General features: G+C 40.9%; 3 protein-coding genes across 5 annotated transcripts in view; all 3 read right to left on the reverse strand.

The window, feature by feature from the left end:
• LOC146373795 (uncharacterized) overlaps positions 1–7,072 on the reverse strand; it is a 30,111-nt gene extending 23,039 nt beyond the window's left edge. For all 3 annotated transcript variants that reach the window (XR_014802220.1, XM_084951159.1, XM_084951160.1), the window contains exons 1-12: positions 6,835–7,072; positions 6,063–6,242; positions 5,123–5,314; positions 4,203–4,352; positions 3,997–4,100; positions 3,286–3,488; positions 2,593–2,813; positions 2,320–2,466; positions 2,038–2,202; positions 1,732–1,883; positions 1,392–1,560; positions 1,069–1,177 (exon numbers count right to left, since the gene is read on the reverse strand). Coding sequence is in view for 2 of the 3 variants with exons in the window: in XM_084951159.1 (XP_084807285.1) it covers positions 1,069–1,177; positions 1,392–1,560; positions 1,732–1,883; positions 2,038–2,202; positions 2,320–2,466; positions 2,593–2,813; positions 3,286–3,488; positions 3,997–4,100; positions 4,203–4,352; positions 5,123–5,314; positions 6,063–6,242; positions 6,835–7,072 (2,030 nt within the window). In the remaining variant the exon portion in view is untranslated. The remainder of the gene's footprint in view (positions 1–1,068; positions 1,178–1,391; positions 1,561–1,731; positions 1,884–2,037; positions 2,203–2,319; positions 2,467–2,592; positions 2,814–3,285; positions 3,489–3,996; positions 4,101–4,202; positions 4,353–5,122; positions 5,315–6,062; positions 6,243–6,834) is intronic.
• Positions 7,073–7,100: 28 nt separating this feature from the next.
• Positions 7,101–10,643, reverse strand: LOC146373796 (uncharacterized). Its single transcript, XM_084951161.1, has 8 exons — positions 10,554–10,643; positions 9,581–9,796; positions 8,621–8,799; positions 8,262–8,364; positions 7,986–8,144; positions 7,693–7,855; positions 7,396–7,499; positions 7,101–7,309 (listed from the first exon to the last, which is right to left on the reverse strand). Exons 1-8 carry the CDS (start codon positions 10,555–10,557, stop codon positions 7,101–7,103), a joined length of 1,137 nt encoding a protein of 378 aa, XP_084807287.1. The 5' UTR covers positions 10,558–10,643.
• Positions 10,644–11,394: 751 nt separating this feature from the next.
• Positions 11,395–17,021, reverse strand: LOC146373797 (uncharacterized). The gene is made up of 11 exons (XM_084950144.1): positions 16,940–17,021; positions 15,587–15,762; positions 15,174–15,294; positions 14,740–14,890; positions 14,386–14,525; positions 14,049–14,201; positions 13,567–13,695; positions 12,970–13,125; positions 12,094–12,210; positions 11,829–11,990; positions 11,395–11,636 (listed from the first exon to the last, which is right to left on the reverse strand). The coding sequence occupies exons 1-11, from the start codon at positions 17,019–17,021 to the stop codon at positions 11,395–11,397; spliced, it is 1,629 nt and encodes a 542-aa protein (XP_084806270.1).
• Between the last annotated feature and the right edge of the window lie 7,008 nt (positions 17,022–24,029).

A 24,029-nucleotide genomic window follows, 5' to 3' on the forward strand; every position in this document is an offset into this window, starting at 1 on the left:
ACCGCAATAACCTTTCTGAATTATTGAAAGAGATAAAGTTGCTGTCGTGCTCCATGTTTTAATTAACTCAGTTAAAATTATCAGTAAAGCTGATATTGCTGGGTATCTTAATGAACATTTTCTATCAGCTAGTGTTGTTTTTAATGAAAATGTGGTCTCAGAGTTCTAATTTGAATTCCATGTATTTTTCATCTATTACCTCCATATCAAAAGAACCCATTTGTCTTTAGATCAATTTCTTCAAAAGGTTTGAAATACATTCATCCAAAAAAGTCATCTGAACCTGCCAATCTGATTCCCCGTCATCTAACAGCTGACGCAATTGCTGAGCATGTTCCTCATATTATTATTTCTCCAGATTTTAGGGTGATTTAGTGTCCAGACTAATATCGCCCTAAAATCTTTAAAGCAGCCTGTGTTCTCCCCTTCTAAAAAGTTTCATTTTAAATGATTATAGCTAAACTTTCCACTCTTGTTAAAACTCTGGTATTTGAAATAAGCTCTTTGATGGCTTTAGATCAGTTCATAGTACCCTAATATGTGTGGGTTACAAATTATGTTGTTAATGCATTTTTCTGCCTTGTTTGTTGATCTATCCAAGGCATTATATTCTCTTAGTCAGACTCAGTTCTCTGGGCCAAATCTTATTTAGAAGCTGAACTGGGGCAAAATGGAAAGGTGCTGAAGGCATATACAACTTTTAGAGCAACATATGGTACCGTCCAGATTTTGCTTTTTGTTTTAGGAACTGGGGTTTAGGGTATCTGTTTCGATAGTGTATGTATGCTGTTATGTTCGTTGTTGACTCTCACTTCCTTTATTTATTTATCAATAAATATTTTTAATTTGTAAATTTATAATTTTGTATTGGTGTGTCTTCTTGGCGTGATCTTGCTTAAAAAGAGATTTTATTCTCAAGGGACGTACTGGTAAATAAAGCTTAAATAAATAAAATAAATAAATATGTCTGTATACACAAGGTGTGCATGGGCCTAGCTGTATGTTTATCTAAGTCAGTGCACTGTTTCTGAATATTTGAGGGTGCAAGACGTGCATGGGACTGTGTACCTGCAGAACTTTCCTGGAGGGCAGGGTGAACACTCTCTCTCTTCCTGTAAACCTCCCAGATCTGAAACGGTGTATGTCCCATTAGGACAGGGCTGAGGTACCATTGTTCCTAGAAGAAAAACAAAAAGAAAAAAAGTTTTGGTGGGATAAAACAAAAGCCTTTATTGGTCATCTCATCTTGATTTTGAAATAAACCAAGTGGATTAACATTCTTGTCAAAAGAAAGACATGAGACTAGTATTGGTTTCATGTCAATGAATATGTCAGTGAGCTATAAATAAAAGTTTAAATCTTTTATTGTCAAGAGCTTCTTTTCAGCAGACCTGCAGGGCAGAATGAATGTGGTGGGCAGGGTAGTGGATCTCCCACTATGGCCTCCTCACAGTAGAAACCAGGTCTGCAGGGAATGCAGCTGTCTGATCCCTGGTTAGGCTGGTACTCTCCTGTGGGACAAGGCAAGGCCATGGCAGAACCTTGCAGACAGTAGTGGCCCTTAGTTGGAATGAAAAGGGTGAAGGAACATCAGATAAGTGGCACCCAATTTAGCAGAAAATTGATATTAAACATGTGGCACAACCATTTATTACAGATGTGTCTGGAAAATAATAGAGAAAACATGGGGAAGTAATTCAGTTGGAGAGAAGTCTATATGTTCAACCTTACCTTGGGACAGAGGAATGCATATGGGGTAGTTGAAGAGAAGTCAAAAGGGCAGTAGAAACCAGCAGCACAAGGACCACTGGGGCTAGCCAGACCGTCTGTAGAGCAGTAGTGGCCAGCGGGACAGGTAGAACAACTCTCCATGGACACACCTCCTATGATGGGTGCACAATAGATAACAGTCAGAGAATATTGTGATGGAGATAATGGGAAGCAGACAGCATGAGATCGGAAGTGGATCTCTTTTAAATTCAAATCCAGCAGCATGGAAATGCCTTTTCATGACATGTGCAAACATTAGTGAAGTACCAGTGGAGTTGCGAATGCTGCCAAGAGGACATGGAATTGGAGAGAGGCACCCTGCTGGACAGTAGTGGCCCACAGGGCAAGGGCCATTCCTGGGGAAGTTTTCAGAGCTGTGAGGGGCTGGTTCCATAGCTCCACCATGGCAGAAATAACCCTGCAAACATAAACCTGGACGGAAAAAAAAAATGGTGACACTACCAGTTTGATGCCATGTGAGGATACAGATGTGAGTATTTTGCTAAAAAGCCAAAGTTTTGTTAAATCAAAATTTTAATCTCTGTTCACCTTGTGGTATGGAGGCTCCATATGAGCCACAGTACAGTCCAGAGGGGCAGGGTGTGCAGGCAGAGAGCGTGTGGGCACCTGTCTGATTGTTGAAAGTACCTGAAGGGCAGGGCTGAGGCAGGGCTGTCCCAGCAGGACAGAAATGACCTAAAGAGAAAGCAGTTATTTTATGTTACTGCAGAAATACAAATTTGGACAATACTGTTGCTATACCTAAAAGTTTAAAAATATTTAATATGTGACTGACTTAACGTTTATTTTTACCATCCTCACCAGAGGGGCAGGCGGAGGGCTCTTTAGTGGCTGACGATGGGCACACGGTTCCTTTGGGGCATAATAAGCAACGGGCTGCTCCCGGGGCAGGACTGTAAGTGCCAGGCTCACAGGGCTCCTCATGTGCTGAGCCAATAGGACAGCTGTGGCCAGCAGGACAGAGGTAGCCATGGGAACCATTGGATGGAGTGGGACTGGAGCTGCCGCCCAAGCACACATACCTGTAGGCACAAACAGAGGAAAACAAACTGCGTATAGATTTTGGTACAAGCTGCCACTAGCAAATCTGAACAATCTGTCAGTGAGGGGAAATCATTTTCAGCCACAATTTCAAATTATGTTTTGTGCGTGTGTGTTTCTTGTTTTGTAAGAAAGTGCAGCTCATGGCACATAAAGTCTGGCTTTATTAATTCACTCAGGTTAAACTGAATGAAAAAACAGAAGTCCTTAATAGCTAGCAGCAGCCAAGAAAAACGTATCTGAATTGTTCTGTGTTTTAATTTTCCTCTACAATATGCCTAAATGTTCCAGTCTTCTTATTTACAGTCTAATACCAGAAGAGAAAGAAACCAAACTATTGGCAGACACTGAAGTGATTGGAAGACATTAAAAGGCCTTTAAAAAAAGTCACTATCCACTCTGAGAAAGAGTGGATTTGAAATTGAAAAGTAGAAGAGTAATAGTAGTGTTTACCCAGCCTGACACGGGAGCGCTTGTGAAAGCTCTGCTATTGCAGGACTGTCACAAAACAGTCCAGGGGGGCAGGGTGTGCATTCATCAACTCCCTTTAGTCCTTGAGCAATGGAGAAAGAACCAACAGGGCAGGGGAGTGGATAGCCAGTGCCTGCAGGGCAGTACAGGCCAGGCGGACAAAGATGACTTCCAGACGAATTTCCCTGAAAAAAGTAAGAAAAAGTTTTAATTATCTAAATAAAAGAAATTAAAAAATATAGTGTATCATATGTGATACATGACTTTTTTACACCTGTACATCATCTGTGTGATTTTTGTTTTTCCATGGAAATGCCTGATGTAGACAATCAGACACATGCCGTCCTACTGTGAGCAATAAATTGCACATTGTTGCATTATTTAATGTGTCACTAGATTAAAAAACACTTCAGTTTCCAAAAAAAAATGAATGTTATGACAATTTATTGTGGTTTAGGCTTTACAGGGTTAGAATAGAAGAATGTATTTCACTGCAGAAGGTATCCTGGAAATGTGGCCCTTTTTCTTATAGTGTCTATCACACCTGATGGTACCACTGGAAGACCATTTATGACGTGCCAAAAAAGAGTTTTTTCTTCACGAATAAGACTGTAATACTAAGTTAAAGGTTGAAGGTCCCCTAAATTCATTAGGTATATTTTACTGGCCAGCATCACAGAGGACAAACATTACCTGATACTCAGTAGAGTTTGGACTGGTTGATCCAGCAGGACAGTAGTATCCTGCTTCACAGAGACCTGTCGGCTGGGATTGCCCAGACTGAGAGCAAAACAGTCCTGCAGGCAACATAAATAAAATAAAGTCATCATAACAATAATTAGAAATAAAATAAGCAGTCATACAGTGGTTATGGTGAAGCAAAAATGTTTTTTATGTACCAGCAGGGCAGGAGAGACAGGTTTCAGGACTGGACGCTCCGAGGTGGTTCTGCACAGTGCCAGGTGGGCAAGGGAACTCCAGTCCTAGAGTCAGACCTGCAGGGCAGTAGTGACCAATAGGACACAGCACAGGCTGGACAGTAGCTTCACCTGAGCCACATTAATAAAAAGAATAAGCACGCATATTATATTTTCTTTTTCTTCTTCTTCTTCATTTTGCTGCTAACATATTTCCTCTATTCCTCCTCTGCACATGCCCAAACCCAAACCAAATCTCAGCCTTGCCTCTCTAACCTTGTCTCCAAACTACTGCACCTGAGCTGACTCTCTGATGTACTCATTTCTAATTCTGTCCTCCCTCCCAGTAAAATCTTAGCATCTCTAGCTCTGCCACCTCTGCCTCCTGACTTTTCATCAGTGCCACCACCTCCAAATCATACATCATGGCAGGTTTCACTACCATCTTGTAAATCTTCCCTTTTACTCTTGCCTCTGTCACAAATCCCCCTGACATGCATTTCCACCCACTCAACCCTGTCTCTTCTCTTCTTCACTTCTCTCGGGCACAGTCCATCCAATGAGATGCAATTAACAAAGAAATTTAGCAACTTTGGAAAGTCCGTGTTGTGTAGTTTTAAATGTCTTAAGACATCAATAATTAAAACAATTTTGTGATACTGTGAAACAATGTCTCAGTTAGTTTGGCTGAGACAAAGAGACTTTGGATAAGCTCCTCATAATTATAAAGCTTGCTCTAATTATTATAATCATCCAAGAAGGACTTTAAAGAATCACCAGTGAACACAAGTGAATTTGATCCATTTAAAATAAAGGCTTGTAAATATTTTGGTAGCAAAGTATCTTAATGGATTCCTCTCTGGATTACTGCTGATCTCTGCAGGTTAATCCATGTTTCCCACCTTGACAGTAGTATCCAGGGGTACAGATGGTGCAGTTGTATTGATGCGTGTTGCCCGTTTGAGAGCTAAATGTTCCTGCAGGACAAGGCACCGGTGCTGGTGTTCCACTGGGGCAGAAGAAACCAGCTGGACACACAGCCTGATCTGCTTTGCTGGAGCCCCAGTCACAATAAAAGCCCACCCAGCAATCACCTAGAAGACAAGAGATTAAAAGAAAAACAAACTTCTATACAGAAATTTACAACTTACAATGTGTTGTTCAAAGATTTATGCACATAAAAGTTAAATTATTACAGCTGACATTTTGGGGGGCCTTTTTACAGCTTTATTTGAAAGGGTACAGTGAAGAGTGACAGGAAAGCAGAGGGAGAGAGAAAGGGGAAGACATGCAGCATATGGTCACCTGCTCATCCCAGTTAGCTAAACCGGCGCCCTGACAGTTCCATTCTGGGATTTTCCTACAGCATGATATGTGCTACCATAGAATATTAATATTTTAATAAAGATTAAATAGAGTTCAAATGAATAGATTGAAGTAGCAGAGATATTGCTGATCTTTCTCTCTGACTCTAACAGACCACTAGAGGTACTGCAAAGGAAAAAGGCTGTGATCCACAGTTGAAGTGAATAGTCCCAGTAACAGTAGCCATCTGGCCATTTAGAAGATTTAGCTGTACAGACAGGGACTCTTATTAAGATCACTTCATTGCTTGTGACGATAAGAATAGAAGAATAGAATAGAATCATCTTTAACTGTCACACAAGGGGAAATTTGGTTGTAACAGCAGCAAGAAAAACACATATACAAACAAACAGGATACAGGACACAGAACAGAAACATACACAATTTTCTTACATATTTACATCAAAGACAATAGTTATCAACTCATTTAGTCAAAACACTCTCACTGTTTCTAATTCTATTATCCAATAAATCTACCTGCTCTGAGACCTTGCTGGCAGAAAATTCCAGGTGGACAGAGAGATCCAGTTCTGTTGTCAGTGGGGTTTGGCACTTTGGCACCCGTCAGACAAAGAAACCCAGCAGCACACAATCCTGAAGGCTCAACCAGACCTTCAGAGCCACAGAACTGCCCTGCCGGGCATACTAAGCACTGACCTGCAAACACAGACAATGACAGATTTCACTTCACTTCTAACAGCAAAACAAGCTCAAGATCAATCAGCACAGCTCTGAGGGCGCTGCATGTGGCTAAAGGTATCAATGTGTGAAGTGAACTATATTAGAGGGCACTAGAATAACATAGCAGAAAGATAGAGGTAACAAAATGCATGTAAACATTCACTCAATGTAGTCTTTGATTTTTGTTTTTAAACTATGAAAGTAAGAACAGCAATACTATTGTGCATCAACACAACTCAGACCTGTTTTTGTATTTTTCATATGATAAATAAGCTAAAACTCATATTTGGAACATATCTAGAATATCCTATTTGTTTCTGTATATTTTATATTATATTATAATAATTCCTTTCATATTCATTTCTTTAACAAATGCATTTCCAGATATGCAAAGTATCCCAGGAACCTCAGGTCTGAATAATAGTTGATTAAATTACCATAAATCATGTGTCTGAATCAAGCATTCATTGCCATATTTAGACTTCAACCTATATTAAATAAATACAACAACTAGCCATGAATGCAACATAACTGGTCTCTATTTCCTATAAAAGTTCTGGTATTTTACCTGCACTAGTGAGACCCTGCAAGGGGCTGTAGCTGCCTTTGGGGCACGGGAGTGGCTGATTGTGTGGACTCTCCTCCTTTGGACAGAAATAACCAGCTGGGCAGGGCAGAGGGCTGGAGACTCCAGCAGAGCTCCCTCTGGTGGGGCTGGGATTCAGAGGCTGGCAGTGGAACCCAGGGGGACAGGGATTACACTCGTTCTGCCCTGGCAAATCCTGGAACCAGCCTGGCAAAGACATTCAGACAGTGAGGATATCCTCAGAAATGTCAGTTTTGTGTATTAACATTTTGATTACCAAGAGGGCATGGTTTGCAGTCATGTTTGCTTTTTCCTCCAGTCTTATTTTGGTAAAAACCAGGTGGGCAAGGTGAGGGGGCACTGCTGCCCTCTGCACAGTAGTGGCCTGCTGGACAAACACCTCCCGATACACTTGACATTGGAGTAGCAGACTGGGATCCCTCTAAGCAGTAAAAACCTAGCAGTAGAAACATTTAAATATGTTCAAGTCAAGCAGGATAATGAATCATTTGACATAACATAATAATGAGCATCACTTTTTACCTGGCGAGCAGAGTCCAGACACTTCAGAAAGGCCAGGCTGTGAACAGTAAAAGCCAGGTGTGCAGCCTCGACACAAAGAATGATCAACAATGCCGATCTGCTCACTGAAAGCAGAGGTGGAATTTGAATTGAACATGGGTCATCTTGACTGTAAATGGATTTGATTGCATATGAAATAATTCAAATAATGATAACAGGCACACAATGGGCACTATTTAGCCACTAATATTGGACTATTTGTGTTGTTTTACATCTTCAGATCATTCGATGTTTATGGAGGTACTGAAAGATGTCCACCTGAATGTTCCTTTTGGGCATGGTTGTGGTACAGATGTGCCTGCAGGGCAAAAGAACCCAGGCGGGCAAGGGAATCCTGTCACATTGTCTAACGGTGAAGGTTCACTGGCTCCCTCGGCACAAACAAACCCTGCAGCACATTGCCCAGTGGGGGTAGTCCTCCCTTCAAGCAAAGATAATTAACAGAGTAGAAAAGTACATATATTTTTCCAACAATACATCAATACATTTAAACAGCAGTTGTCTGCAAGAAAGATCTGTTGAACAAAACAAACATGGCCAGAGAAATGTACCTGTTCCTCTGCAGTACATCCCGGGGTCACACAGTAAACACTGCCATTCCTCAACCAGTCCTGATATGTTTCCATAGGTCCCGGATGGACAGGGATGCTGATATGCTGATCCACTGGGGCAATAAAACCCTCTCTCACATGGAAGTGGAAGAGTCGTTCCTGACAAGCACATTTCAAATAGGAATATTTGCAATAATTTCTTAGAAAACTCGCCCCAGTTAAAAGGTTACATCTGGGCTCCAGCAGCTAAATGCTTTGTTGTTCCATCAGCTTTACCTTGCTCTTTACAATAAAAACCAGCAGGACACGTCTCACAGCCGGCTTGACCTCGTCTGAACTGGTAGGTGCCAGGAAGGCAGGCTGTCTGTCTGGCGCTACCCTGAGGAAACCATTAGAATCATTTTATTAGATGTTATATGCGGAGAACAGCATGTATCATCAGTTGTAATCGTAGTGCAACATTATCAGTGGACAGAGTCACAGCACAGGGACTCGGATGAAACACCAACCTGCTATAGTAATGCACTAGTCATGAAAAAATAACAGAGCTGAGGAGGGAGGGTTATGTAAAGACATCACATGCAATATTCATTGATGACTGACAGTAGCTTGAAGCCTGACACTACACGGCTGACCTTCTCACAGTAATGACCAACTGAGCAGGCATGTTGCTGTGGTCTTTCAGAGATCTGTCCCTCAGGACAGTAGTAGCCTTCTGCACAGGGGCCACTTGGCTCAGCCATTCCTTGCTGGTGACAGTATTGACCTGGAGGACACAGCTGGCAAGCCTCAACAGTGGATCCACCAAGGGAACCTGGTGGATAATGTGCACATTGTAGTTAAACTGTTTATCTAGGAGTGATGGTGAAGCATTTGTGTGCGTAAGGGTGTGATAAATTAAGAAATCTGAATTTTAATGAAATGAGCAACATAAATTGATTAAGAAGACAAAACTGTTGTTTTGCACACCCACGTGCAAAGGGCATTTGCTCACTCAAAAGAAAAAGACTTTAAAAAAAAATCACCATATCACTTTGTAATTAAAGCCTTAAATAGATTACAATGTTATTTCAATGCAAAGTGCATCCCAAGTCCCTCATCAGTTTCTAATTCATAACTGTACAAAGGAGCTACAGCATATAATAATAGGATTCTAGTTGTCTGCCGCAAGACAAGAATACAATTACACGATTAAGCCACTTTGTGACTGCAATTATTCATAGGCGCCCAAGGGGGAAAAAATGCTTCAGTGGAAGTTTTCATATTTTTCCACATGACTGAGCTGCAAAGGTATACACTAGTTCAAACAAGGACGTCAGTGGGAAAACTGATGATGTTCAGAGCAAAGGGGATTAGGTTTTGTTTTTCTCAGTTTTACTATTTTGATTGCGTATTCATTCATCATCAATTCATGGCCTGGGTACAAGCCAGGGATTACTGATTTGTCCTCAGTTGCTTCTCCTTTTTGATGGAAGAGAAATCACAATGCACAATCTTCTCTTTTGTTAATGAAATCAATAAATGTACACAAAGAACAATGTATTTGTTATATTACTCACAGATTACAGCTACATAACAAAACTGCAACAGCTCACTTTTTACAGTTCCCAGAGGGCAGGGCAGAGGAAGCTGGGTTCCAAGGGGGCAATAGTGTCCTGTGGGACAAGGGTTGGCGTGGGGTTCAGAAGAGCCTCTAGGGCAGTGATATCCAGCTGCACAGGGTCCTGCTGGAGCCTCTAGGCCAGTCTTGTTGCAGTAAGAACCAGCCTCACAGGAGTGAGGGTAAGCAGAGCCCATAAGACAATAGAAACCTGAAAAAAATCAGCCAGACATTGTCCCTGAAATGATAACACTTCAACAAGAGAAAGTTTCCAATTAACTAAGTGATCCCTCCAGGGACAGAGGATTTTCTCACACTCAAACTTTTATTCTCTGCTTCTTCTGTTTCACACAACTACCCTCACAGATTTTCCTTTACGTTTGAAGGAATGTTATTACTTGCAAATCTGTTCTTTTAAGCTCGTATATCAACAGTGTTACTTTTATGTGCCTCACCACCCAGCCATCTGCAGCTCTTTATCACCCATTCTCTCTACTGTATTGTAAAGTCACCTTGTTATGTAAAGTGACGGGAGATGGAAATAGAGTCTATTTAAATAAAATCGAATGCCCTTGCCATTGGTTTAAGGTGGGGAATTTGAACCTTTCAGAGTGAGATTTATTTGGGGGGTTTTGTGCTGCCACTAATGTTTTTTAGTGTGCTTATTTGACAAACTATATTTCTCTCCTTATTTATAGAGCAAGCCATTAAACACTAAAACTAAGCATTCATCATTCAAACCACTTTAATGTGATTTAACATTTCAGCCATAATTTTCTGACCGAGTCGCTAAATAAACCGAGACTAAGCAGGAATCAAACCAAAGTACATCACACAAGCTGCACCGATCAGATGAAGTAAGTTGCGTATCTTACCATTTTCAAAAAATGAGGCTATCGTGTCATGAGCAATGAAAATAACTAAAGTATCACATTAAGTGCACAAGTTCACTGCCAGGATTTACCCACCCATAGGGCATATATCTCCTCTGTAGGTGGAACACGCATACTGTGGCGTCTTGAGACTCGGCGGTGAATCAGTCACATTCTGATCTAAATCTTCCCGTGACACTGCTGCCGCTTTGATCCCACTAGCGTCTCTCCCTGTAACACAACATGGTAGATAAAGCATGAAAAATAGTTGAGTTATAATCTTTGTCTACCAGACAGGACGCCAGGGAGGAGCCTTTTTCTCTACAATGCCTATTAAACCATTTTGTCAGGGGGGGACAATGTAACATTGTATGGCAATGATTAATTGCAGAATACTTAAGGTCAACCATGAAAAGCCACTGTCTTGTGGGATATTTATCACTACTTCTAAAGCTCTGCACTGTGGTAGACCAGTTTGAGCAAAGTGATGTACTGCCCTTATAAACGACGCATATGGTGTCTTTACAAACAGGAGAAAACTATATTTTATCAGAATTACCTGAGTTATTAAAGCAGGGCAGGTTTTGCATCCAGGTGGCGTTCGTCTTTATGGTGTAACCCTCTAGTATTTTAAGAAGACAGCTGGACAAAGATGAGTTAGCTCGAGGTGTGGGACTATCTGCACCTCCAGAACAGAAGAACCCCGCAAAACACAGACCTAACACAGAGAGGAATTAGAAAAGACTCTAAAGCAGCTGCTTATGAGACCCCAAAAAGTTGTTATGGGCAGAAATTCAGCAGACATGACTAATTGGAGCTGTGCAACTCCTGAATCTGCACTTAGGGTACTTGAGGTAAAGCTGAATAATGAAATATTGTGAGTTTTATTCATTTTTTTCCATAACTGCAAACTATTCAAAAACAATTTATAACAGTCTCATGACTGGTCTAATTCTCCACCTGTGGGCTGTGAGGCTCCAGGATTCAGGCAGTATTTCCCTGGGGGACAAGGACGGCATTGGGGGAGAGAGAGTGCGCCAAGCTCGGGAAAGAAGCTGCCAACAGGACAGGGTGTGGGAGACCCACTTCCCTGAGGGCAGAAATGTCCCATGGGACAAACATCTCCATAAGTCTGGGAGACAGGAGAAGGCTCAGTGGATCCCGGGGAACAAAAATGTCCTGTAGTAAACAATGTGGTTAGACAACTCACAGAGGACGCTGAAACATTTACAGTTTAAAACATTGTAGGAAAACTGAGTTATTCAGTGGAAGCCACAGCTTAACATAGCACAGGCATACAGCAAAGATATAGAAAATCCAATCTTTCAGTTGTCTGACATGAATTCCCGAGGTGATTATGGGCTGTCAGACCTGGGCTGCAGGGTCCAGACGGCTCTGTCACAGCGCTGCTGTTACAAAAAAAGCCAGAGGGGCAGGGGGAGCAGTCACTTAGGGACGTCCTGCCAGCTGATGGACTGATGTGGCCGATTGGACATGGAGATGGCACGGAGGAACCTTTCAGACAGTAAAAACCTAGACAAGGTAGCATGTCTCATTTAATAATTAACATCAGTTTAAACATCATCTATTTGTCTCTTTATAAAAAATTTTAACATATGTGTCATTTTTGCATTACCCGCTGGGCAGCTGTTACAAGCCGGATGTCCAGACAAGGACTGAAATGTGCCAGGAGTACAGCCAGTCGGCTCCGCGCTACCACGCGGGCACGCATAGCCAGGTGGGCACTGGTGACCTGCCAAGCACATAATGAAAAATCCAAACTGTCATTGTTTACAATGAAAACAAAATTTGAAAAAAAAAAAAAAACCCAGAAAATGATAGTGCTGCCATGACACGTCCTCACAATTTCTTTTATGTACCAATTATGCATGAAATAAGCACATCTGGTGTATTTTCCCAGGCTCAGTGTCCATGGAAACAAAGCAATGAAAAGGACAGTGGCTCTTATCAGTATTACTGCTGTACAACAATCCTGTGGGAGGAAAGGAGAGCAGAAAGCGGGCTCAGCAGCAGGTGCTTTGTCTTGACAAACATGAGCTTGTGGCTATTTATAGGTTCTGCCCCATTTCATGCTCAAATTAGCAAAACATCTTTATAATAAAAGGTAAAAAAGGCAACAAAGAATCTCTAGGTGTACGTGTAATATAACAGGACAAGGATAGTTTATGGGCGGGATAAAAACCTCTCTAGTATATTTCGAGCATCTTTTACTATGTAGATTATTACAGAAGCAAGCCTCAAAGTAAAGCATTACAGTTAAAATGACAGACAAAAGAGCTGATTCTAGTTAAACGCCAAATTTAAATGTGTAAAATGAAAACAATCTGGTTATTCTAGTTAAGACAACATACGTCGTCTCAAAAAATGAAGGGATAAGTTGAAAGTGAGCAAAAGAGATAAAGTTGGCCTATACTGTATGTGATCACATGCTACATGAAAGTGCAAAGACCACTTTTAATCCTGAGTTGACCCGCAGTGATGTGTACTCCACCTGGCTGATGTCCAGACGCTGATCCTGCTGGACAGAACCACCCAGGGGGACAGAGGAGGTCAGCAGAAGTCTGAGCCCATGAAGGGCAGTAAGAGCCTGGGTAACAAGCTTCACAGTCCGCCTCGGACTCAGCCGCAGACCTCGCAGAGAAGGTGCCTGAATGGAGGAAACAAATGATCATGGAAGTACATAGACACAGACAAAGAAAGACAAAAATACATAAGACACAGCTTGGAATAACTGTCATTTTTCACACTGAAGTAGAAAAAATGACAGTAGTAAAAATGCCAGTAGCAGGCTCCATTAATTCACCTGCTCATCATGACAGCTTTATTGGACTGCTGTTGAGTTTTATGACCTTCTCTAAAGTTCTGGATAAATAAGCCATTATACTTTACCTCTGAGAGCTTTATGTCATTGTATACCACCTTTGGAGACAGTGTAATAAAAACCAAGCATATTTGTAAAACGCTATAGCTGATGCTGTTGATGAACATATTCATCATACAGCTTTATCACAAAACTTTCAGAGTAATCGAAATAATTTTGTCCTTATTTTTTCCAAGGTCTTTCTTGACTGTCTCTTGTTTTCTTTACCTGGAGGACATGGGCTGGGCTTTGCACTCCCTCTAGGACAATAGTAGCCTTCAGGACACACATCTCCATGGAACTGACCCAGGGTTGATTCACCAGGAAGTGGGGATGGAGTTAGGATATCTCCTGTAACTGAGACAATAGACCTTTATTGGATGTCATTACTCATTAGGTAGGTGAATGACCTAAAAGGCCAGAGCCATTTTCTGCAATCACAGAAAGAAAAATAATAAGAGATGTAGTGGGGACTGGTAAATGTTTTGTGAAGACCTTCTCAGCTGTGCTGAGTCAAAGGGCATGAAAATGTTAAATAAAACCTGGAGTGCACCGAAAGAAAATTCTGCACAGAAAGATATTTTTCAAGCTGTGTCAGATGACCTTAACTTTTTTTTGTTGTTGTATTTCAAATACCATTACTAAAAAAAACTAGTTTTGCATGTTTTATTCATTTATTAACACTATGGAAAGGGCAAGAGGAAGAAAACTGTCACCTGTGGTATTACCCCAAGGCGTGGCAGATCTGGATCCTTCTCTGCAGTAGAAGCCGGGGTTGCAAAGCCCAGATGGGAAGGAGAGACCATCCTTGGCACAGAAGTGGCCAGGCAAACAAGGCTGACATGCTTCCAAAGAAACTGCTCCTGGCAAACCAAGTTCATACATTTATTATAAAATGGAAAAATAAAAATAAAAGTTAAACATTTCAACTCCACATGGTAGTTATCTTAGGAGACACTTAACAGTTTGTAACTTAAGCTACTGTAAGTCTGGATATAATGTTCCAGTGTCAAAAACACTGAGTAATTAGTCAGTATTACATGTCACCTTCTATGGAGCTGAAAGTGCCTGCAGGGCAGGGAATCATGTAGCTGGTACCCTGTGGGCAATAGGACCCAGCAGAGCAGTGGCCTCCTGTTGGGTGATCCTCTGGTTGGGGAGAAACAGAACCCTGGATACAAAGGTAACTAAGTGCAGAGAGATGATGAGGATAGAGGTGATTGCAAGGGGTATGTGGGATTAAGGAAGTAATAGATAACAGAAGGACAGACAGGAAGAGATGGAACATATAAGGAGATTTAATTACAGAAGGGGATGGTATAAAAATATAGGGAACGAAAATTTCTTTCATAATCTGGCTGACTGCTTAATGAAGTGTGTGTTTAGTTAGCCTGTGTTTACCCAGCAGAGCAGACCCCAGTAGGAGCAGCCAATCCAGAGGAACTGCAGTATCTCCCTGGAGGGCAGAGCACACAGTCTGACTTATTGGACAACCCCATCTGCCTGTTGAAGGTGCCAGCTGGGCACGGGAATGCTACACCATCCTGCGTTCCTGTAGATAAATACGTATAATAACTACAGATTGCCCCTGAATACACATCACTGAACAGTTTGTAAAGACCCCTCTTATCTTGATTATGCTCTATAATGGTCATTTACATAATTAGAAAGCCATTTTGTGTTAGAGTCTTCTATTAGTGTGCGCACAAAACAAGAGCAACACTATATTTAGTATTTGGCACTCATGTCACACATATCTTTATTTTATTATGCAAATGATAACCTTGTACATTTCTCATGAATGTATTACAGCAGTGATACTAATCTTCACCTACCTGATGGGCAGTAATGTCCTTTAGGACACAGCATGGGAGTGTGAGTCCCTGACACATGCCCAGTGTCAACATCCACTAAGCCAACACAGAAAAATCCTGCAGGACACTTAACACAGTCTGGCTGTAAAGAAACAAATGATGCAGAGTTTTCTACACATTACATACGAAATGATAACTACACTAATATCAGCAGATGTTAGAATTGGATGCGAGCCTTACAATAAATAAAAACCCACCTTCTGTTGATCATATATAGTTAGTTATTAACCTTATTCCAGATTTACTTTTTTAAATAGTTTTCAAAACAGCATATCAAGCTTCATGTGGCTTGTACGATCACAGTCATGACAGTTGTATAGTATGTGCACCTTGCCTATTAAAAATAAGCAACCATTCATCTTCATGTTTCTCACCTGTCCTGGTAAATTTTGGTAGGTCCCTGGCAAGCAGGGTACCTGTCTATCAGAACCAGGTGGGCATCTGCTTCCAGGTGAGCAGGTTTTTGAATTGTTTTTTCCGCTTGGACAATAAGAGCCAGCTGGGCACATATGAGAAGGGAAAGAGAGCCCTCTGGTGTCACACATGAAACCTAAAAACATAAGCAACGCTGTTAAGCAGATACAGATGTAATATGAAGGGATTATTACCCTATAATTCAAAGAATGTAAGTGAAGCTTTATCTTCTTGAAAATGCAACGATTTCCAACCTGGAGGACAATGCAGGCAGTCACTAAGATGACTGTTTCTGGTTTGGTTGCTGTAATGACCTGTTGGACAGGGAACTGGTGCTGATGAGCCCTGGGCACAGTAATGACCTTTAGGACATCTGTCACCTGTGACCCCACCATCCTCCGGTGTGCGTGACCAGGCCCCAGAGACACAGTAAAACCCTGCGCCACACTGACCTGATGGAGCACCTTTCCCAGGATGTGCACAGAAAAAGCCTGGTTTGAGAAGAAATAATGTTGATATCAACTCGAAGGGAATATTACCACCAATAACACCAGGAAATGAAAATGAATAAAAAGCACTGTATATGGTATCAGTTTTAATGGAGAGAGACAGAATATCAACCAAAATTCCCAAAAAAAACCCTGCATTGCATAAAAGCTATAAAATTATGTGCATGATATTGAGTGAAATAGGCATTTCATCCTCAAGCAAAACATGGCTATTTTTGGTAAGAGGTTTCCTCTTTAGGTTTCTTGGCTGCTGTTACCTTGGTGGTATATTTTGTGTCACTGCTGGATGACCCATCCACAAACCATCTTAAATGTTATGGCTGAGAAAAGGAGGTTCCTGTGCAAAATGTTGTGGTACATGTCCCTGCTAAGTTGCCCTGTACCCTTAGAAGAACATGAACCCAAAGCATAATGTTTCTACTTCCATGCTTCACTATGGGGATGATGTTCAGTATTTCTCTTCCTCCAAACACAGCAGTTTGAGTTGAGGCGAAGAGCTCAATTTCGGTTTCTTCTGACCTCAGCACTTTCTCCCTAAGCCTTCTCTGAAACATTTAGATGTTCACTGGCAAACTTAAGATGGGTCTGTAAATGTGCCTTCTTGAGCAGGAGACACCGTAATATATTACCAGTGTTGTTGGTGATTGTGGTCCCAACTATCTTCTGATCATTAATACGCTCCTCTCACGCAGTTCATCTTTCTCATGATCATCCTCACCCCATGAGGCAAGATCTTGCGTGGACTCCATCTGACGGGCATTTTATATATTTTTTTCATTTCTGAAACAGTTATCACCTCCTCACGAAGCTTCTTGATGATGATCTTGTACATCTTGTCCCTGACCTCCTTTGAAACCCTCTTTGGTCTTATCCATGGTGGAGACATAGTGAGAGGATAAAATGGAAGAAACTGATTCAATAACAAGCTGAGATGAAGAGTTTCTGTTACTGATTGATTGATTGATTGATTGATTGATTGATTGATTGATTGATTGATCTGTGACAGCCAGAATTCTGGCTGTGTTGTATGGGATCTAATATCTATTTCCCTCAATAACATGCAATTCATATGTGTTTTATACAGTTTTATACAAATACATTATACTTTTGTATAATGTATTGTGTCTCTCTCCATTTAAATGAAACCACCATAACAATTATACACTGTTCATCTTATTTTAAGTGAGCAAAATATACAATGTTAAATTACACCCTGGGCCAACTACTTAACCTTTAATACAGTGACATTTAATTGCCATAAATGATGTGTGACCTGGAGGGCAGGGAAGACAGTCCTGGGGTTTTGCCATCTGAGTGTGGGGATTGATAGTTCCAACCGGACAGGGGTACTGGTGTTCGGCCCAGGTCCCAGATGGACAGTAATGACCCACTGGACACTCATAACTCTCTGTCAGAGAGCCATTAATTGTGCCAGGACAATAAAAGCTATGCAGACAAAAACAGGATAGAATAATTTATCTTGTAGCAACAAAACTGGAATGTAATTGTGTATACATGTATATACAGTATAAAAATCACTCATGCACTACTCTATGTACAGTTACAGGTCTTGGTTATTTTTCTGCATCTGTTTACAGTCTCAAGTGACTGTGCAAGGCTGATAAGTGAGTTTACCCCTGAGGACAGGCACTGCAGCTGGCTTGGCCATCTTCTGTGCTGATGGTTCCCAAGGGGCAGTGCTGAGGAGCCACAGAGCCCTCAGAGCAGTAATAACCTGGTTGTGTGACGACAAGAGTCATGAAATAGATGCACACTGAAGCACAAACTAAGACATGCACAATCCACAGGAGAGAGACTTTGATTTCCAGTGTGAGTCGAGTAGCTGCTTATGTGTAGCCCTATTATCATGAAAGAGTTTTGCTTACCTTTTCATTAAACTTGCTTATGTGAACTTTAAACCTCCCAATCCTTTCGCACTTCCAACAGTGTTAACGCTGCCTGATTAAATCATCCAGACATTTCTTTTGTTTTGTTTTTTATATTTGTTTTTAATCTGTCCTGGTATATTTTATTTTGACCAGGTTCTGCTGGGTTTTTGAATAGTAAGCTACAGATTCAAGGGGATCTGATCACCTTTTGGGCACGGCCCTCCGTGGCTGTCTCTTAAAGGAGGTTCAGGACGCTCTGCACCCCCAGAGCAGAAGAAACCTTGCCAGCATTTTCCTGAAGGTGCCAAGAGCCCCGCAGCATCACAATAGTAACCTGGGAGACATGGCTGACAGTCCTCCTGAGAGGAATAATGATAAAAACAAAGAGGGAGAGGGATTAGGGAAAGAGGAAGACAGCCGATAAGAAAAAGAAAAACGTGCTTTGTTGCAATATTAATATTGAACTACACATCGACTGGCTATTACAGTGAATGACAGAAATAATCATGTAAGTTACTGTGTAAACAGTTTTTCACAATTGCTAAGATCCATTCCTTAAACCCTTAAAGACGTATCTCAAAATTGTAAACAAAAAACCACAGTGAAACTATCAAATCATCCACACAATCATCAAAACAAAAACACTGCTCAGTATTCATTATGCACCAGAGCAAAACACATTGTTCAGGACACGGAGTTCTCATGTCTCATGTTGTTTTTAAGTCTTGCAAACTTTATGCGGCTAATTTAAGATAACACGGTAAAGAATCAAGACGGCAGATTATGGTGGCAGAGAGGATGTGCTAAGATTAGATTGTTCACTTTGTTCTACATCCAGTAATCACACAATGTATTCTATATGAAGTGTTACATATTGTGCTATTTGTCTTCTACTTTTAATTCCATACATTGCTCATATCAACCTTCAACTTACCTTTGCTCGCTGTATATTCTGAACAGGCTTACATCAGTTCCATCACATCTGTGCTGTAGTTGTCTTTTCAACTTCAGTGTGAATCACTGTGGACCATCTAGTTTGGTAATGTTTTTAGGTTTTACAAAATCAGATCAAAGTGTGTCTAAAAAAGTGAAAACTGTTCAAAGTTTGATTGACTCAATAAACTGAATTTGGATATTGAGAATTTACTTCAGAGAATAGGAGTCAGTGTGGAGGATTCAGTGAACCGATGTATCTCTCAGGTCCTGTCTCGGGGCTTTGCTGGATTTTTCCCTTATTTTTAGGACATCATTTTCATCTGCTTTACTTTTTTAGGTCTGACACTTATTCCTTTGTCCACCTGTTGTTCATGGACACATGGCACACCATGTCAAGATATGCCAGGTTTTCAGCTAATAGCACTTTGGAAATCCCCTTGTTGGTTCAAAAACACTATTTTATGCCTGCCATACTGTGTTATCTTTGGCATTTTCCATAGATTTCCTAAAGCAATGGGAACAAATGATGTGTTTTATGACAGGCTGCTAGTAACAAAGTGCCTAAAGATAGAATTTAAAATGGGCTCCTTGCTAAGGTGACTATTATGTATAAATACAGCACTGTTAGGTGCCTTTCTATGCTTGAATGATTCCAAAGTCTGTGAATTAACAAAAAGAAAAACATTCCTCTGAAAATGGTCTGGATGGATGAGTGGGGGAAAAAGTAGACAATGTCTAAACAAAAACTTTGAAAGGCCTTCAGAAATTTAGAAAAACTAGTGTCATTCCTTCAAAGCAAAACATACAGAAATGAGGGGTGATGTCAGATTTTAATTCTAAACTAAATAAATTAGCAACTTTTCTAAACATCAAGTAAAGAATTATGAGAATATTTCCACTGTTTCATCTTAGTTTTGATAGGAAAGCCAGGACAGCCCTTGAGTGTAATAATTTGAGTATGTTGAGTTAAAGCTACCTCTGAGACTAATTTGGTCTGGTTAGAAAATGTTCCTCGTGGACACGGCAGAGGCTTAACCGTGGCCTGGGGACAGTAATGACCAGCAGGACATGGCCCTCCTTCTCCTGGTGAGAGACACAGCATCAACAGTCAAATTTTGCCATATATAAGTAAGACAACACATAGTATTACCAGAATGTAATTTGCTTTATTGCAGTTCTTGCAGTTCTAAAGAAGCATGTTCACCTGCAGCCACTGAGAAAGGCTGTGGAGAGATGTTTCCATATGAGCAGTAATATCCTTTCTGACACGGCCCAGTGACAGCTGTGCCATTTCTGGAAGAGCAGTAATGGCCGGCGTCACACTGCCTGCACTGCAAGACAGACTCATAGCCGGGGTCAGGACCATAAGTTCCCTCTGGACAGCTTCTCAAGTCAAATCCAGTTCCTTGGGGGCAGTAAGAGCCTGCAGGTCATAAAACAAACAAAGGGAAATTTGGAAATAAAGGATTAGGGATAAAAAAAAAAAAATCTAATTTCTTTGTTGTTGTTTTTTTTGGGGGGGGGGGGATTTAGCAGAATTTCTCTTGATAGTTTCAATAAAATTGCTTACAAATGCCACTGTATTATAAGGACATCCAAAACAGCAAATCACAAACCTGCAGGACAAAGGTACAACGAGCCAGACACACAATACCAGCCTGGCAAACAAGGTTCACACTGAGTAGCATGTGTAACAGCCACATATGTCCCTGGTTCACAGGGCACAGGTTGAACAGTTCCCTCAGGGCAGTAGTAACCCTCAGGACAGGGTCCCCCTGTATTTCCATCAGTGGGAGTAGATGTGACAGCTCCCTCTATGCAGTAGTATCTGCATAAGGAAAAGACAGCATGAAAATTCTGGGAATAAAAATGATATTTACATTATTTGCTATATGTATATATATAACAAAGCCGATGATGATGTGATGGTTATTTCTTTAATCATCACAATCTGGTGTACCCTGCACGACAGGACCCACTGGGTTTTGTAAGGCCAGCAGAGTTGCAATAAAAACCCCCAGGACAGGGTTTGCAATCCTCCTGGCTATGCAGTCCTGAGCTGTTTGACCAGCTCCCTTCAGGGCACGCTTCAGGACCTGTGGTGCCTGCAAAGATGGCACAAGCGCAAAAACACATCTTGATTCCAAGAAGCAGAATGACTGCCACACTACAATAAAGACAGCAGTTATTAAACGTAGCAAAAAAATGTAATTTAAGACACTGTACTCAAAATTCAGCTACAACTAAATAACTGACATGCACCCATTGTTGGGTCCAGGGTTGAGGAATTTAGGGCAAGATGTAGCTGTAGGCTAAACAAGAAGTTTACCTTACAGCTGCATTTTTAAGATATGTGTCAATGCCTCAAGTTGAAGAGAACAACCACACAAATTAATTTAATGAGAACTATATCAAAAGTTGCAAGAAAACATGTTTTTGAACTTCCTTTAGCGCTCTAAATGCTAATTAGTGTGACTAAAACTTGGCAGCCACAGACTATAAAAGAGCAGAATGTTAATATCCTCACACAGTATAAATTTGGTTACATTAGCTTAAAAAGCAAGCTGCATCAGCACTGTATTACAAAAAAAGTGATGTGTATCTTTGAAACTTGCATCATCATTACAGCAGCAACTGTGGGCGACTTCTTGTTCGGGGAAGACAGATGAGGTACCTGAGGGGCAGTAGTGACCAGGTGGACACAGGGAACCTGAGAGTCCATCCAGTGGCCTGGGAGAGGAGGCACCCTTTCTGCACCAATATCCAGCATGGCATGGTCCTATGGGTAAAAGAATGTCACAACACATTTCATCGTACAGTCACATAAATATATCTGCAGTCCTGCAGTACACACTAGACGCTGCACCTTCTGGGTTTTACAACTGGATAACCAAACTAGGTCACCAAGATTAGCTTTGATATATGATTTTGAGTTACATACCCCAGGCCAAATACAGTAAATCCAAAGCTATTTTCCCTAAAGTTGAGGAAAAAAATTTTTATTTTTGCATTTTGGGTGAAGAGACACGTGGGATCATTGTTTTGAACTTTGCAAAAGCACTTCAAATAGCTTATCTAACAAGACATAACGAACAGCATGAGTTTTGTGGGATTTACTGTGAAGTATTTTCAGTAAGACATAGTACCAAGAAGAGGAGAGAAGAGAAGAGAAGATGAAACAATTCCTTATCAACAGTTACATAAAGAAAAACAGAAACATATTACTGCACATACTCACAAACACACCCCACAAAATCAGAAAAATGTACAATTTTCAAAAACTAAGAACAAACAAATCATTGTTCACTGTACACAAGACACTGAAATGAAAATAATCAAAATCTGCCATCATTTTATAATGAGTAAATTCTATCTTGATACGTGCAGACACCACACCTTGAAGATAAGGTCAACATCTGTAGACCCTGTTCCTTTCATTTTGTTTCTCCTGGTTAGCCAGATTCCCATTTTTGCCTGAGATAGAAAGTTGGAAAGACAAATCTGCTTCCTCTGTGCTGATCTGTATTTGGGACCACAAATGAACATTGTATTGTCCGGCACCTGTCCATATCCAGCCAACCACTCTTCCAGCAATTTAAAGAGGGAAACTAGGACATTCAACCCACAAATGTTGCAGGTTCTTCTTAGATTGAAAAAAAAACAAAAAAAAAAAACACAGTTACCCTCTACTCTTTGATCTGTATGTGTTAAATGTCTGTCTGCGGCCACTGCCCCATGCACCACCCTTCACTGGAGAGCCACACTACGTTTCATTGGAAGGTTTGTACATGGACGTCCAGCTGTCTCTAGGAGAAGAACCTCTTACACTGCAAAAACTCAAAATCTAACTAGTCTAGTCGAAATATCTCATTACACTTAAAATAAGACACATTCAGCTACAGAGTAACATTTCAGTGAGATTTAGGAACTCGTTTTTAGACAGTACATCTTGAAACTGGAGAATTTTCACTTGTTCCACTGACATTTTTCACTTATTTCAAGCAAAAATATCTTGTATTAAGTGAAAAAACAGAATGAGAAGCCACTTACAAAAACACCCTTTGCGTATCACCCGTGTCAATATCTTTTCTTCAACCAAAATCTTTTCTGTTTACTGAGTTGCTTATACCCTACCATCCTAATTATTTTCAATACTGAGTTTATGAACATCAGATCCATGTTGATGGCACAGATAAAGGCGAACTGATGCCCCTTTCAACCAACAGGTGAACTAACTGTTCCTCATGGAGAAAGACAACCACAGCCTTGTTCATCCAAGAGCCATAAGTAATGTTCTCGTGACCTACCTGTTCACCAACAGCTAGGAGAACCTGCTCCACAGTATACTGCTGGGGAGCCACAACACTGGCCCCTTTTATAACTGACAGAAGAGGTGAGCCCTTATTAAGGAACAGCCAGTTAACTTAACCTTGTTCACTCTGCATCAAACAATGAAAAAAAAAACGTATCTTTCCCGTTAAACAACCAAAGGGTGTGAAGAAAATGTATCTGAAATGTCAGTCTAAACGTCCAAAATCCATTTAGCAGCTCCACCCTCTCACCAACCACCTTCACACTCAGTCACTCACACTCCCAGCATGCAGTGCAAGGAGAGGAGAAGAGAGAAGACTTTCAGATTCTCACCTGCTGGCTCTGACAGTCCAACAGAAGGACAGTAACGTCCATATGCACAAGGCAAGCAGCCAGCTGAGCTGTCTATATGCTCTCTTGGGTTAAAGGAGCCTATGGGGCAAGGGTATTGGTTGGGCAGAGCTGTACCTGGAGGACAGTAATGTCCCTTAGGGCAGGGCCTCAGCAAGGACACATTAGCTGCACCCAATCTTGAATCACAGTAGTAACCTTAAAAGAGAGATTTTTTTTAAATTAACAATATAAATGTGGGAAAAGGGTAAAAAAAAATTACACATTTATATTGGTGGCATTAGGGAAAAATTCAACAATCTTGCAAGCATTTAAAAAAAGCAATCAACTTCAATAAACACTTCTTCAACCACTTATGAAAAGGCTAAATAACAATGTTGAAAAAGTCAAAGGATTTAGGTGTCCTA

The sequence above is a fragment of the Perissodus microlepis genome, chromosome 14 (assembly GCF_051167445.1).
Source record: "Perissodus microlepis isolate ML-2025 ecotype Zambia chromosome 14, ASM5116744v1, whole genome shotgun sequence".
In the NCBI taxonomy this organism is placed as follows: domain Eukaryota; kingdom Metazoa; phylum Chordata; class Actinopteri; order Cichliformes; family Cichlidae; genus Perissodus; species Perissodus microlepis.